Source organism: Ptychodera flava, chromosome 20 (genome assembly GCF_041260155.1).
Source record: "Ptychodera flava strain L36383 chromosome 20, AS_Pfla_20210202, whole genome shotgun sequence".
Lineage (NCBI taxonomy): Eukaryota > Metazoa > Hemichordata > Enteropneusta > Ptychoderidae > Ptychodera > Ptychodera flava.
Genome location: NC_091947.1, coordinates 10,088,975 through 10,106,348, shown reverse-complemented (window position 1 = coordinate 10,106,348; position 17,374 = coordinate 10,088,975). Strand labels below are relative to the sequence as shown.

The 17,374-nt window shown below is 39.5% G+C and overlaps 1 protein-coding gene across 1 annotated transcript; it reads left to right on the top strand.

Moving 5' to 3' along the window:
* Positions 1-9,065: 9,065 nt before the first annotated feature.
* On the top strand, positions 9,066-12,337 carry LOC139119988 (octopamine receptor beta-2R-like). Its single transcript, XM_070683963.1, has one exon. The coding sequence runs from the start codon at positions 9,886-9,888 to the stop codon at positions 11,275-11,277; it is 1,392 nt and encodes a 463-aa protein (XP_070540064.1). The 5' UTR covers positions 9,066-9,885; the 3' UTR covers positions 11,278-12,337.
* Positions 12,338-17,374: the final 5,037 nt, after the last annotated feature.

Genomic DNA, 17,374 nt, shown 5'->3' with positions numbered 1-17,374 from the left:
AAAGTGGCTGCCACAGAAAGCAACAATCCTGAGGAATATTTCAGAACCTCTGTTGAACAGAACACCTTATCCATGACATGAATTCACATAATGTATATTTTATATTTCTGGTTCCATTCACAATTCAATGTTCATAATGCAGATAACCCAGGATACGTCAAAGTTCACATTTTGTCAGCGGTACATTTTTTTCAAAGTTGACAGGCTATGCATATTTCATATTTTTTAACAAACTTTAAAATTGTCATGATGCGCATATTTCAGATGACATGAAACAAAACATGTTAATTTGTTTTTTGGCCTTTTCTGCCAGCTTTCACTGAGAAATCCTTGATCATACAAATCAGAACGAATGGGATTCTAAAGTATTAGTATCACTACACAATGTGTGAGCCTACCCACAATTCTCCTTGATTCATACACACTGAAATCACTTCTTGACTACAGCAAATTCTTGTGTACACAGGATGTTATGGTCAATATTTCAACAATCTGATCTTCTGGATGGACATACAGAATAATTGGAAAATCAACCCTTTTTCCACGTAGGAGCTAAGCAAATTTGTAAATTTTTCACCAGATATTTTTGACAGCCATGCGTAATTTTATAGATCAGGACTTCTAGGCAAATATTTAATTGATGTTTTTTTTCCTAGCCCCCCTAAAAGATTGTGGTATTTTTGTTTGCCCCCCCCCCCTATTTTTCTTGGGGAAAATGGGTGACCCCCTGAAAATCCTCCAGGCCCCCTGGAAATAAATTCTGAACACTTCTTTATAAAATGATCCAATCGTTTTGTAGCACAAAAAATGTTCAAAGTAAGAGCAACTTCAACTGCGTACGAACTATTTGGAGCATTCAACAACGAACATTTCACCTGCGGTACCTGCTTGCAGATCCAATAAGATTATCGTGATCAATCGCGTGATCGCGGAAAAGCTGATGGAATTTCAGTTCCGTTTCGTATTCGAAGCTAAACCAGTCAATAATTGTTTTCTATCCGTCTTATATTGAGACCAAAACAATTCACGCTCTTCCGCCAACTTGAAAACTTTGAGGAAGAAATTAACTTGTGAAACAGTCGATCGATCATACTATACACTGTAGTCCACTACATCATGAGGTGCAGATACGGTACAATTTATACGTAAAGCGGCTTATATACCCCTTTACGATAGGTAGTCTGATTTGTATTAAAACGATCATACGACATTCGCGTTTTTGCGACATTTAAGTAAACCCCTGAGTGATGGCACTCAGAATATGTCATTGCGGACAAAGGAAGGCACAACGCCCAGTATTTTCGAGCAGACGATATGTTTCAGATTTCGTCCAAAAACCTACTCGCACGCGGACGGCAAACAAAGAATTTATTTTACGCCGCCTAAACTCAAGTGCACATTTGTAAACTATGACCTAAAAGTCTCAATCTCACAGCTATGTAGCATAACGATATAGTGGTTTTTAGGTCTTCTGGACATTACAAAGTCCTCAGTGCCTGAAGGGAACATAAGAAATGGGTCGTATCATTATTCTCACGGATTTAATGTCCTCAAGGGATGGATAATTATTGGGTCTCGGGAGAGAGTGATCAAACAGGCACGGTAATATGGAATGAAAACTGTTAGAATAATTAAAGAACTGCCTCTTGCCTCTTTTCACAGGGTAGGAGAGTGAAAATATGCATTTGCTTTATGAAATTCCACAGTCCTAGACACGGTTCAAACACCACAAAGCAAAACCCGCCTACATTTGCACAGCCCCATCTCGACCACTCCTGTGAAGATCCATGGGTTCATCCCTAGGTATTTTTTGATTTAAGGTAGTACGCACCTTGAAATGAAAGACTTAAAATATTATTTAAAATTTCTATAAAGAAAACTATCAACCATTCCCTTTCGCAATAAAAAAATCAAAATCAAAGGTCACCGTGCAAAATTTATGGTACTAGAGGAAGAAATTATCCATTATATTCCCTGCCCTGGCTGTCGCATTTTGATTGGTCGAGCGTCAATCGTCTGCGCGTCGCCGTTATTTCTATAATATTTTCCGACACCTGATATTCAAAATGGCCACCAACCTCGTGTTGATCCGATGGGAAAAGTTAAAGTTTCGAATTTCTCAAACTTTATCTACTCCATGAGCTTCAAAATGAGCTCCCACAAGTAGTAGACCTAAAGAATATTGAAAAAATATGAGAGTCTGAATATCTATTCTGGGGCGCATTCTGAATTCAAAACAAACCGGACAGACGCTGCGGAGAGAAAATTGACACAAAAAACGGAACCGGGTTACGAAGAAAAAGATGCTGATAGGAGAAATCGGCTCAATGAAAATGAATTTTAATAAGCCAGGGCAAAGTTGTTCGCTGTAGTGATTTAATTCCGTGAATTAATCTTGTTCCAAAAGGTAGAGTAGATAGGCAAGACACAACTAATTTCTTGTACAGAAGAACAGTCACCTTGGACTAGGGGATAGCGTTTCATTTAGCTCTATTATATATATGATTGGCGGCTTTGAAACCATTCGATACTTATACCGAGAATATTCAGGTATGAACGTTCACTTTAGAAATGATTACCGTTCACACTTGCTTTGATATAACACACTTTCCTCTAATTGATGAATTCCATGCAAAAAAACCTTAAAATTTGATATAGGAATCGCGTCACATCTTTCATCTCCTTATTGGCTTTGCGTCTAGACGTTCCTCACCGTTGCACAGTTCAAGTTTCCCGTAGCTTCTAATAAGACGTATTTTGTTGTCTTACCCGTCATATAACTTTTGAAGTGAAAGTTGATTAACGGTAGAATATACCTCTGTATAGTAGATTTCCTTTAAAAGAGGGGGATATAATTTGTCTATAAAAGACGGACAAGCAAGAAAACGGATTATCAACATTGTTACGCCATAAATCAATGTGGCGTATTATCATTAATTCCCGCCAATACAGGGCATCGAGAACTGCTAATGATTTCATTTCACCTTGGACAATGTTATTAGGAAATGTACATAAAATAGACAATAAGAGACGACAAGCCCCATTCTACCGGGAAAAAGGCAAATAAACAGGAAAAACGGTATACAAACGGGTGGGGCGGACACCAGATGAACAGCAATTGTGTTTGCAAGGTTAATACTTATTAAAGGACGAGCAAATGTGCATTTGTTTTCTAGATAAACACGAAATGATATCGACAGTTCCTCAGAGTGTCTTTCACTGGACAGCTTCTTCACACGGAATAAGAAACGATACTGCTTTCATAGCGTGCTTCTTTATTCTTAACCGTGAAATTTGATTGGTCGATGACGAGTGAAATGAAATTGATCATACAAGGCTTCACCCTAGTCCGCTTGCCTAAAATGTCATTGAACTCTCAACTTAAGAATGAAAAATAGACTATAGTTTACTAACATCGATTTTATCCTAAGACCAAAGGAAGCTCTTCTTCCTTGTTTATGTGTGTCTGTCAGTATTTGTTTGTGTGTAAGTGCTTGTGTTTGTTTATTTAATTTTAATGAAATAACAGCGAAAAGCTGTTTGTTTAAGTTGGGGTTAGGTTAGTCACTCCCTCTATATTACCAGAGGGAGTGACTAATCCTAACTCTAACTTAAGCCTAACCCTAAGCCTAACCCTAACCCCTTACTAAGCCTAAGCCTAACCCTAACCCTGACTTAAGCCTAACCCTAACCCTAACCATCGGAAATACATATAAACAAACAAACAAACAAACAAACAAACAAACAAATAAATAAATAAACTGCTCTTTATTGACAAATATAAACAAAACAGCTTTTCGCTGTTATTTTATTAAAATAACAAATAAACAAACACAAACACTTACACACAAACAAACACAGACAGACACACATAAACAAAGAAAGAAGAGCTCCCTGTGCTCAGACAAGTACGGACTGGTTCTTTTTGCGAGAAGTGCGCAATTTATGGTAATACGCGCCTAGAAATTGAATGACTGAAACTTTTGCATAAAACTTTCCGTAGGAAACTTTAAACTATAATTCCCCTTCGAAATCAAGATACAAATCAAGGACCGCCGTCAAACATTTGGTACAGTGATACAAAGTACATGAAAATTACAGAGATATGACGTCGATCGTCCTTTGTTAATTATACAGAATAAAAATTCTAAGTTAGATTTATTCAAAAATCATAGACGGTGAAAAATGTATTACTCCATGAGCTTCCAAATGAGTCGTCACAAACGTTAGTCCTAATATCAGTCCTCGCGAGACGCATTCTACCTTAAAGGTATACAGTCACCTGTAATCTAAATAATATGCCCATATATGGTCAAAGGGGCGTTCCTTGGTATTCAAAATGCCCATGTGAGGGCGCTGTTTTAAAAAAGCGGCAACCCGCTTAAAAATCGGTGTTGGTTTAGATTTTCTCTTGCCATGGTAACTGTGGCAAAATTGGAACAGGTGACAGTATACCTTTAAGTAGCACGCGCCTCGGGAATTGATGTTTGGACTCTCAAATTTTTACAATTCTTTTCTGATCTACCACTTGTGGGGGTTCATTTTGAAGCCCTTTGAATACAAAAAACTTTCACCGTCTCATTTTCTTGAAAAAAAAATTTTTATATTTCTCCATACAGTCAACATAGGGATGGCGGCCATTTTGAATTTCAAATATCGGTAAATCTTGGGTAATTTGTTTCTCTAGTACCAAAATTTGCACGGTGACCCCTGATTTTTATTCTATATTTTGAAAGAGAATGGTTGAAAGATTCTATGAGGAAAATTTGAACAAAAGTTTAAGCCTTTCTCTTTCGAGGCGCATACTACCTTAAAGCACGTGCTGTTGATGTTAAACCTACCGAAGCAATTGATATGGAGAAGTAGGATGTTCAATCAACTATCGTTTAATGATTCATATTGCATCTTGTTCAGCGTCTGTTCAATGTTTAAGCTTATTTGATTTCTTTACAACAAAATTTTACATATCGCGCGCTGGAAATCAAAACCGACCTTTTCTAACACTGAAATATAACTGGCAATGTTTGAAGATCTTGTAGGCAGACAGAATGCACTAGTCTAGGCGACAGATGTTCGGACTCAGAAAAACTTGACAACAATATGTCGGTCGACACTGCTTGAACGGATTCCTTTTGAAAGTTACAGAGAATGGTTAGATTTACATGTTTCGAAAAATCGACAATTTACTGGGCCATTGGGGCCCAGCGCGGCCACAATTTTGAATTCAAAATGTCAGTATTAAAATGTAAAGTGATTTGCTTTGATCTTCACATGTTTTATAGATGTAAAACGCGACTGCCCTTGTCCTTGATTGAGGAGAAAAGATTACTATTTCTTGAAGCTGAGCAAAGTTTGCGAAAGTTTAAACTCTGGTTTTCGATGTGTTTGTGTTTATACGTATACATTATAAGATAAAACTGACGTGGAAAATGATTTTCTTTAAGACAATGCTATTCGCAAAACAATCTTAAGAAAACGATGCCTTTCGAATGGGAAGAGAAAAGATATTTGGATCAGAGCTAACTTATCTCTACGCAATTCTTAACTTAAAATTGTCTTCTGATCTATTGAAATGCAGATTATGAAATGATGTAACAACTGAAGAGGTAGCCTGGATTACTTGAAAACCAAGACATAATTTTCGTTAATTAATAATAAATGACTCACCCAAGGCATGCAAATTAAGTAATGAGTAGAAATGACTCCTAAACAGCGCCATCTAAGTATTTTACATCTCTTAGGTTGCAGAGGTGTCCAGATATCCTAGTGTCACGGCCATGATAACTAACTAAAACAGGGAAATTAACGAACACATACACCCTACTCGTCTTTCAAAATGTTCTAAAAATTCGTCCGGCTTCATTCGAGTGAGATTAATACTAAAACGAGACTCACTCACTCACATAAAACTCTGTATTGTCACTATTGAGTCACTGACGTGGACGCCTAGATACCCTCATGGGTTGCATTCAAAGCATGTTATCATGATATTAGCGTAAAGATGGTACTGTATGTAGTCAGTCGTCGAGAACAATGCCTAAAAAGGAGGATCTCACTGAGCTTCAGGGCCCAACATATCTCGGGTATTCCTCACATTTGAACTAACATCCCGCCCGGTCCCCGGAGTGTCGAACCTAAGTACTGCCCTTGTTCCGGGGTCACTTTATTATTTGATAGTTTACGCGATTGGCTGCAAGCGTGGTTTCGATCCAGGAGCATCGTTATCAAAACATGTCAAAAAATTGTGTGTTGTCGCTCACGGCCTTCCGAGGGACCCAAATGACCACGATTTGTGCTATATTTGTTTCGGGCCGCGAGTCATTTGCAAATTGAGCCTGTAATAACATTGTGATTCTGCCCCAAGGTTAGTATGTGCGTACCCTCGATGTGATCACGACTCAGCTGAAATTAAGTGAAAGTAATTTTTGGGGAACCGCGGATCATTTCATTCTAGTCGGCTTTAAAATATTCTCTTATATACCATTGCAAAAAGCAAAACAAACCCCCGATATTAGTCATAGGAGTATGTCATGATATTCAAAATCTCATATCGTCTTTCTCTATTTCGAAAAAAAAGCTTGCACAGGGACGTTCATCGGAGATATAATTATGAAAATTAGGGACCGTTTTCTAGTCTTGCATGTTCCTCAACATTTTTAAAAAGTTAAACAAATTTTTCTATATTGATATTGTCATATACGTCTCTGTAGAACCAAGTACTCAAGAACTGGACTGTTTGAAGACCACGTTTTCAACGCATGCAACAAAAGCTTTTGAGAACTCACAAACAAACAAGATTGCGAACACTCACAGCGCCCCCATGCATTCCCGCTCGCTCAATGCAGTTTTCTTCCGCTGATCCGCGAGTCTGGAGAAATTAACACAACCGAGGGAACGAGGCAACGGTTATGAAAAATAGTGAGATCAAAAATGAAGGACCCCATAGGCAGCGCCAAACTTATTTGATACGTCTAGGCAAAAAGGGGACACATGGTGAGCGGGGCAGGGGAGGGGGGTATTGCTGCAGGAATCCTCTTATTATCCGTGCACTTACTTTAATTAAGATTTCGTTTCAGCGTAAATAAAATGTATGTAGCCGTGTTACTGTTTGAAGTCGTGCGTAACTGGTGATAAAGTCGGCTATTTATTAGTCGGATAGTCTATGAGCTGTTCAGCGATGATAGCAAAATGGTTTGATTTCAGGTTGGTAGGCATGAAGGCCTAATCAACGTAGAAGGAGTTTTTTTGCGTTTTTATCCGATTGCGAAATGCACTTTGACATCGAGGACTGAGACTGTACAATGTCAGTGACAAAATTTATTTCAAGAAATTTGCAAATGTGCTTCGTTTTTATATTCTGGACATTTTGTCGGCCAATCTTTTTGAATGTGTTTCACCTGTGGATCTTTTGAAGGAAAAAAACTCCTGTGGACAAACAATATATTTTATGCACGATCTCAGGATACAACACTTCAACATAGCCACTTCAATTTTACGTTGTATATCATGACAAACATGTTTCAAGTTTCATCAATCGCAATCGTACCTTGGATACAACGTTTACATTGATCGTATGGGACCCATGTGCCCTTTGAGGGCAGTTCCGACGACGCCTCCTTTTAACGACACCGTATCGAGGTCATTCTGGTAAGTCATATTATCGCAAGATGAATAGGCGATACACTTTTTGTGATATCACTTCTTAAAGGCCCAGTAGTGCTAATTTTCATGATTTTTTTCATGATTTTTATTTTAATATATCAATTGCAACATTTCATTCTACTCTCCAAAGAATGTTGAAACACCGAATATTTAATTCGTCAACTTAGCGTCTATATGTGTAAAATACATTGTTATATTGTTTATATTTGAATTCTAGTCCGGAGCAGAAGTCACATTTCAACAATAACAATGCAGTTTACACGCATAAGGGCTGCGTTGACAAGCTGAACACAGTGGGGAGTAGAACAAGGAATTATGGTTCACATGCAAAACAAAAATGGTGAAAAAAAAATCATCAAAATTTAGCATTACTGGCGCTCTAATTAAATAGACTCAAGCAAGAAATAACGAACCTATGTTAGAATTGCAAATTCACATCCAAAGACTTATTCTGTTTTTAAGGGGAAATGATTAAGAAAGCAAGAGTCCAAAATTCCTCTTGCGAGGGCGTATGCTATTTTTGTCGATGTATATCACGACATGTCCCGCTTTTCTGGGAAGTTCCGGTTGAACAAGATTACTTTTACAAGCAAAGCATAATTAAATACACAGTAACCATGTACTAAGCTATTGTCGGCGGTTTCTCGGAACCATGCCGGTACTTTTGTAGTTGGGTTTTTTCGTCATGTCGCTAGATTTCTATATTCCGTTGCTGAAAATATCCTTTTCATTATGTGTCTGGCTCAGTATATGCTAACTCGTTGGGTGTTTCTTCAAAATCCAAACGGGAACCTCTCCAAAATATTGCTTTTGCCAACGTTATGGATCGGAGGAAAACTAAACAAATGAACAACAGCATCATCGATTAACTCATAGAAAAAAACTAAATCGAGAAATGGCAAATTTTGCTACACTGTTCTTCAAAATTCTTCGTTTAATCTCATACTTGTTCGTCCAGCGTCATGCCGCGCTGTACCCATTAAAAATACGTGGACGATAAACGCCGTAGTGACGTAACTCACGGTATTCGGTTGAAATTCTCACGTTGACTTCACACCAGATACAAATAAACACGCGTTCCAAGCCACTACTGAAAATTTTAAGGTTTTTTCGTAATCACCAAGGGTCAAATGTTATTTGGCAGTGAGAATCGAATAATCACGTCCGATGAAACATGATAATGTTCACAGATAGCTTTCTCTTCAACTGTTGTAAATTTAGCGTCAAACCGACTCTTGAACACTGAACAGTTCTCAAATTACTACACTGTGCGCCTAAGCTGCCTTCGAACTTTCCTTTTGAATGAAGACACAATCGCAGGAAATGTGTGTGGAGCAGAATGACCGTTTTCACGTATGCAGCAGGGAAGAGCAGTTAGACCAGGACATTTCGCTTGGTGGCGCACTTCTTTCGATATGCTGCCAATTTGAAGACAACCAGCCCGTTAGGAAAAAGTGGGCGGCTCCCTTGTGCGAGCGTATAATGTATATATGTGTGTGTGTGCAACTAGGGCTTACCAGGAAACTATTGTGTCAAGCGCGAACTGACGTATAGCTGACTCTCGTCCTACCGGAGAACTAGTGTTAGCTTGCGTTCGACGTCTGTGCGGTCGTTAATGAAGTGATATTAGCCTCCATTATAGGAACACATGAGGGACTACGCTGAGGTGTCGCAGATATGCGAAAATCACTGATTTATAGGCCTTAATTGAGTCATTACTGACGAAGTTACTTTGCTCTCTCTGAAAGCCGTTTCAGGGAGTTATACTCGCCTCATCATAGCAGATATTATCCAAATTTCAGATAATTTGGAACGGAAGTGATGTCACAAATGACGTTACTTCGGTATCAAACTCGGCTTCATGTAATGTTTTTAATTACAACCTGTGTTTTGTAATGGAAATAGCTGGTAAACTTTTTACGCGCCTCAACCTAACCAAGTTTTGAACAAGAGGCGGACACAAGGCGTGTATTAAGTGATAGTGGACGAAATATATATTTTTTAACCATTTATCGTTGGAAGCTCCGTCAAGAAAAATGTGACAAACTGGACACAGCCTGCCAATGCTCTTCTCAAGGACTGGACACAGTTACACACGTGGAAACCTCGGAATTTCGCCGTCGTTACACATATGCACGCTCCGATGTGCATGAAGGACAACGGATGGAATTTTCTGGATGGTCAGTGATCACTGTACAACTGTACTGCTGGCTATGAAATGAAATGCCAGAAAGCAGTATCATGCCAACAACACCGGAGGGGGCGTTGAATTCAACCGAGTGGACGACAGGCGATTACCCGCAGGAACCATCAGTCGACCAGAGGCCTTTCGTTGTGGTTTTGAAAGCCACCGCGTTCACGATCATAATTTTGCTCGCCATTGGAGGCAATATACTCGTCGTCTTAGCAGTGTGCCTGCACCACCGGCTCCGCGTGCTGACTAATTACCTAGTTGTGTCCCTGGCCTTCACCGACTTGCTGGTCGGCCTGTTCGTGATGCCGTTCAATGCCAGTATCGAGCTGACCGGCAAGTGGCTTTTCGGACGCCACTTCTGTAATGTTTGGAATTCCCTCGACGTTTGTTTCTGCACTGCCTCCCTCCAGCACCTGTGCTGTATAGCTGTGGACAGATACGTCGCTATAACGCAGCCGTTTGAATATCCTAACAAAATAACGCCGCGTCGGATTGTACAAATGATCTGCTTTGTGTGGATTTCGTCGTTTCTCTTGTCTTTTATCCCGATACACATGGGATGGTACTCGACCAAAGATAATTTGCTTTTCATGAAAGGACACCCTGAAGTGTGCCAGTTTGTGGTGAACAAAGTGTACGCTCTCATATCATCGAGTATTTCTTTCTGGATTCCTTGCATCATCATGATATTCACTTACCTGAAGATCTTTCTCGTGGCACGCCGACAGGCCGCGTTGATCCGAGCTACACGCGCGGCGACGCTAGAGCTGAACGGCGGAGATAGTCCCGGATCATCGCAGCGTTTGTGGAAAGAGCACAAGGCGGCAAAAACTTTGGGAATAATTATGGGTGTATTTATCGTCTGCTGGTTGCCTTTCTTCTTGTGGTACACCAGCACTATGATCTGCGGCAGCGCCTGTCCGTATCCCGATATAATAGGGTCAATTTTGTTCTGGATCGGCTACTGCAACAGCGCGCTTAATCCCATTATTTACGCTTTCTGCAACCGGGATTTCCGTAAAGCCTTCCGCCATCTATTAATTGATGTTTTTTGGAAAGGAGGCCGTAATCTCAGGCGAGATTTTTCAAGCTACGCTGGCCGCGACAGTAACGAGGAGCATTCGCTGCGCGTCCGCTCGCGTGCCAGCTCCGCCGAGGCCATGGCAACAAACTGCGTTGTCACCAGCCTCCCACCGAAGAAAGTCGCTCACCAGGCCAACCGACGGAAAAAGGCGCGCGGTTTTAAAAGGCGGTTCATCGCGGAGATGAAACCGCGCTGCACGCCATCCAGGAGTCAGTCGGAAAACGGTTTCCAGGCGCAATACAAAAGCCTGGACAGCAACACTGCCAACACCGGTTTACCGCCGAACAAATCAGACACTGAAGTTCAAGTTGAACGGCAACGAACCATGACCATGTGAACCAAAGGGAACACTGCTATATAATATTTATATTTACTCGTATTTCATCTGCGTAATTTACGAAAATACCCTAAAAATCTGACGCTATCGATTTATAAAGAGAGCATATTTTTTTGAATCATATGGTATTGATTCGAACTCGTCCATACCCTACAGTTTACTATTTACGTGTCTTGGCTAAGATGGGATTTATACATGGTGCACTTCTCTTACATATTGTTCCAATTTTCACAACAGTCGTGTCTTACATCAGAAATGATATGTTATAACATTTAAGTGCCATGCTGCTTTCAACAGAGTCTGTGAAACGTCGTATCTTTCAAATAAAACGCAAAAGAAGGGTTGTTTTACGATAAACGTGATGACGGGCAGTGGGTTTCTTATGTTGGTAGCGCACTTACATCGCCCATTAAATGTTGCCCCTGCAAACAGAAGACGATAGCTCCGTGGCATCGATTGTTAGGCAGTGCTCAATGAAAGGGAGTCTGGATTTTTCGACGTCGTTGTTTTGAACATTTTTGGAGATCAAGAAAGCGTCGCTTGAAGCAGTCACATGACATTCGTGGAGTTTCTCATTCGTGCACTGAATGTGGGTATGTTCATTATCTCGGTCTGAAAACCTCCTTACAGTTGTCAAAAACGCGTTGTTTCCGTTCATTTTTGCACATTTCTTCGTGAAGTCCTCTTACTTACATATACAGTTACACGCGAGCGTGGAATGTTAAAAATGTGTGAAAGTGTACACTCGCGTTCCAAACCAACACATTTCAAAAGGCTTCGGCTGCCTCAGCACTTGAGAGTTCAATAACTGTGACCAGTTCTCGGAATCGACATTATGTTTTTATCTGTATCGTACCTGAACTCGAGTTATATTTTCACGCCTTTGCTGACTCGCGTAGCTGCTCAACCACTTGGCAGCAGTCCAGCGATGCATATGGATTTTTAGGCATGTTTCACCCTGGGAAACGCTCGCGGAGTTAGCCTTGTTGCGTGTCTATCTTTTTTACCCAGGCTCGGACTGTGATATTGATGATAAAACGCTACACAGTCAACACAGCCTCAAACATTTGCTTCTATTCCAAATCGACCAGCAGAACATGAAAATGTTGGTGACTTTACGGGAACAGGCAAAGAAACGAAAACAAAATATGTTTGATTCGCTAAAATAAATTCAATGCTGTAAGAGCTCTGAAAGTGATGAATCACACCGATTCAATAGAATCGAAAAGTCTCTGTCATACGCAATCACGCGGTTTAAACTTCTGTTCCGGTAAGATGAATACATAATGCATTTATTTTCATGAACGTATCTCCCTAAAATCTCACAGTATCGTTTATTTTATGAATTTCTGCTAGTCAAATAATATTTTTTGGACGGGTGTAATTTTTAAAATTATTTTAATGATTTTGTTAATCAGGCACATGGTGGCCAATCTGCCCGTTACCTATCTATGAAATTATTTATTATATAATATAGACAGGTATCCACTTTGTGACAACTTTCTATCTCCGCTCTACGGTAAAGTTGACTCTACAGTCGTGTAAAAACCAATATTACCGCTCATTATTGCCTTCCATCGGGATATTAACCCTTTGAGTGCTCTAATTTTTCCCACCAAAATGTTAGAACATTTTACTAATTTTTATAAATTTTCCTGTAATTATTTGGATAATTTTGGACCAAATGTACCTTACATTTTATCTGCTACAGTTTTTTATCAAAATTTTGGCAATCAGCTGAAAAAAATTGACTAAGGTATATTTTATAAGGCAACAAAAATTGACTTTGGCGCTCAAAGGGTTAACATGCGAGAGGTCGTCGGGATAGAAGAACAGTGTAGAGACACAAGAACAGTGTAGAGACTCTCAGTCTTCAAAGTTAACACCGGTTTATTCTTCCGTGTAGGAGATACATAGCGACAAAGATGCTCACAGAAGAGCCCGCTGGTGATAAAAGGCTGTTATTCCAAAACTAAATCCAACTTTATACTCTCCAAGCTAAATTGTAATTGCATATTTAATTTAACCCATTGCAATAATTCAAGGTAAAACTTAATCGTAAAAACAACTCCAAAAACAATTAGCGGGCAATAATTTGCATATCTTAATAATTGGTCACGTAGTATTCATTAAGTTACTCTTCTGAAAACTTCTCGATAATTAATTAACCACTTGCGAAAACGACAGATATTATTCGGAATGTCTACCCTTAAACTTCCAGATTGTTTATGCTGACATCAACTCATGCTTACATCAGCTTGATGACCCTTTCGGGACGTACAGACAAGTAAGCGTATGTCTAGATTGTACATGTATGTAGATTAGCTGGCACACAAGTGCTAATGTATATACCATCATTTTTGTGTTGTTTGTCATTGTTTCCAATCAACATATAGCTGTCTGAATTCCAAAATTCGTCTTTCGTAAAACGTATTGATGGCATTAATAAAATAGATCAACCTTGATGCTGAATAAAGCGACGAAAGTTCTGCAGGTGTGAGATGCCTTCGTAACACCAAACAGTCACTGCATGGTCCACTTATCGACAGTACGTTTCTGAATGTCGCCGGACAGATTGGCAAAAAAGCAACGCAAAAGTTTAACATTATCTCTCACTTATGTCGATGTCACAGAAGCCAGGACTAGTTGCTCGCCCGATGCGACAGCAGTGTAAATGAATTAATATTTAGCGTCGGAATGAGGAGTGACCCACTAAATCTTGGAAGGAGGGTATCAAAATGAACACAATTCTGCGGAGCGAAAATTGATGTAAAGAAATTACTTCCAGCTTTGTTGCTAAGACATTCACTGGAAGCTAAAAGAAAATTGTTGAATTCTGGAAAAGAAGTTTGCATGATATATCAGATCAGATTAATATAAGTAAATTTGCTGAAAAGCAAAAATGGTACAAACCTAATGGTCTGTCCCTACGACATTCAAGCAGGCCACAGCTAGAGTTTCATGCCGCTGTCTTAAAGAGCATAGAGACTTCAAGAGAGAGGCTACCCTTATCGACAATCTCGAATGACAGGCGTACTTAGATGCGATGTTCTGCCCAAGCTAACGACAGTCAAGCTGCGAAATTCAACAGCAAACAGATCTGTCTGTTGCCTCGGGGCAAGGAATATTTGAACACGAAACTTTCTTTGATAGTGAGAAGATTCTACTGACGAACCGTCACGTTCAAGTTCTCTAACGTTCTATAGAAACTCCAGAACTTACAACACTTTCAAGGTTGCTGTGTACGTATCGGTGACGATCTGTTAGTAAATAAAATATTTGCTCTCTGTTCCTCTGAGCGGAGTTGAATATTCGTCAGTTCGTATTACGAAATAAAAAATGTATACGTGCTTCAAGCAATCCGCCCACCTCCAGAAAAACGCGCCGAACCTAGACGCTTTTTCGCACTTTCAATTTCGAGTAAATTCTCCAAATTGTGCAATCTTTTATGGATGTCAGCCAACAAAAAGACAAATAACACAATCCTACGACCTAGCTACCTTAATTTTCAGAGGCATGTTACAGAAAACGCACATATATATTTTTTTTATTTCAAGAAATGCTTCTGTTTAAGGTTCGTTCATCTACCTGAAGAGTTCTCATCAGACCTTGACTTCAACTCGGCCAGAGCTACCAAACTCAAATTGCAGCTTAAATGAGGCACTGTACCCATGGCAACCCATATGGGAGAAGGTGCGATTGTGCCATTTGCGCACCACACCATTTCCACACTGCTTGTTTCTCCATGCAACACTTTGCAAACAATTATTGTAATTTAAAAGCCTTATGGAGAGCAATCTTGCATCTTCAAATGATCCACGTTCGCAGAAAGGCAATGGAAAGCCCTTTGACGGAAAAGACGTCCATTGCATTCAGTGGCGAATGACGTCGCGTATAGCTGTAAAGCGTTTGTCCTGATATGATTTTCCCTTCTGATAGATTTACAATTTACCTAGCCAGTTCAAATCAAGCCACTTTTGCCTCGTTAATGCATTGCGTTGCTCCTGTACGGTTGGCTCTTTCCCGCACCAGTGGCGATAAACATCTGCAAAACTCAACCAGTTCTAACGCGGCGAGCTTCGTTTTCATGTATCCTCGATCCAGACTCCAAATTACACCGCAAATTGTCCTAATTGGGAGGCATTAGTTTGAAATGACATCCAGAAAAGGCCAGGAGATCGTTTGTTGCGTCTAAATAGTCAATCTCCATGAACACTTAAATGGCAAAGATCACAACCACGACACTAAGCACAGTTCCTACAAACGCCGTATTTTGCGCTGGAAAAGAGACTGAATTTCAATATCGATGATATACGTTTTACTCACAATGCAGATAGAAGTTTGTTAAAACTCAAACATCAACTTCCCATGCGAAAAATTGGACAGCAAATAAAGTACCAAAGAAAGTACTCTATGGATTTACGAGAGAGAAAAATAACATACAGACACAAAGTTAGTGATTAAGCGTATTATCCCGTGTGTTGCACCAGTCCTACAGGTGTACATTACGAAGCGTATAATATACCCTGCCATGTTGGCTGTGCGTCACGGTGGTTTGGTAAAAAAGTAAGGTTCGAGAAGGATATGTCGTGCGGGATGGGACTAATTCGACATACCTACAGATTACAATGACTGGTTAACATTTCTTGCTCCCTCGCAATGTGCGCCAAACGATGAAACTGTCTATGTATTCCATTTATGTGAATTTTGTACCACGAAGTTCAAGTTCTCCCATTCAAAATTATACAAAGGTCCGCTTGTGGTTCAACATAGCTTTGATAGACATTGGTACTTCAAACTTTATGTACCTCAAGTAGTAACTTATCAACGCAACGGATCCATATTATATCACGACCTCTGATAAAACATTTCTCTCCTTTTAAATTGGCAAGTCATAATTCAATTTGACGTTCTGTGATCTTTGTGTGGATCGAAGTCGTCAAAGTTTGTTCGCGGTCAAAAGCCGGTTTTATGTAACTGTAAAAATAAATACGAAGATAAAATAAACACCGCGGTTCTCCATGAGTTCAGTCAGCTAAATTTAGCCGAGTTTATTGAAAACATTCAATTTTATTTTGGTACAAAATTTATTTCATTGGCTGCAGTCCCGAGATAGGATGGCGACACAAAAACTGTTATCGATATTATTCATTGATCTACATGTCAACAGGGTATTCTATCGGTATAAAGTCCGGAGTTGTCTAACTTGAGATGTAACGATCGCTCTCACAACAGACAGACAAACTTGATCTCGCTGGTTTGAATATTCGATCGATATTCCTTGAAAAGAGAAAGGTGGGGTTGTAGCATCGTACAGGCGTACGCCATTTAACGATTCTAGATTCAGTCAGTATTGAAAGACTTCGTCACGTTAGCGCTGTCAACAGGATGCGAGGACTCATATGTTTTCTCCATGCGATCGAGCACACGCAAAATAGACGTCGACATTCTATGCGTTATACACTGCTATTTTTAGGATTGACTGTCTCCGGAAAGCCAGTTCCCTTTTGTGTAGGCAACCTTATTCCCATCTTACGGAACCGTACAAAGATCTGGTTCGGGTCATAGACGGCAGAATGGATAGTACTCGGCTTTGGAGGGTTTCTTATTTTAATGGATGGAACTTCAAACTCTCAATACGAGAAGTTGTTGATTTTATTTTCTATTTTATTATTTATTTACTTCATCAAGAGATCACCCGTTCTGGTATTTGTTTATTTCACATCAAAGGATTATACATATTTCACATCAAAGAATTATACATTCAAACACATCCAAAAACATTCTTGATCTGGTCGACGTCTACATCTGCCATTAGGCCTTCCCTAAAGTAATAAAAAATCATAAAAAGAATATGAAATAAAATTGAAGCAAAAAAGACTGTAAAAATGAATTTATGATATTTAAAACTAGGCGCGCAAATACCTGCAACTATGTATGCTGTTTATGTTTTATTTATTATTCAATTAAAGTTATTTTATGTTTCTCTATCTTTTACGGCAAAAGCCATCCCGGCTTTATCTACGTGATCAGTTTTATACCGTGGATCTTTGAAGTCAGTATAAAGTATTATTTGCACTCGACGGAAATGTTGCAA

Excerpts from the sequence above, each read along its gene's own strand:
- LOC139119988 (XM_070683963.1), top strand. The coding sequence starts at position 9,886 with ATGCCAGAAAGCAGTATCATGCCAACAACACCGGAGGGGGCGTTGAAT.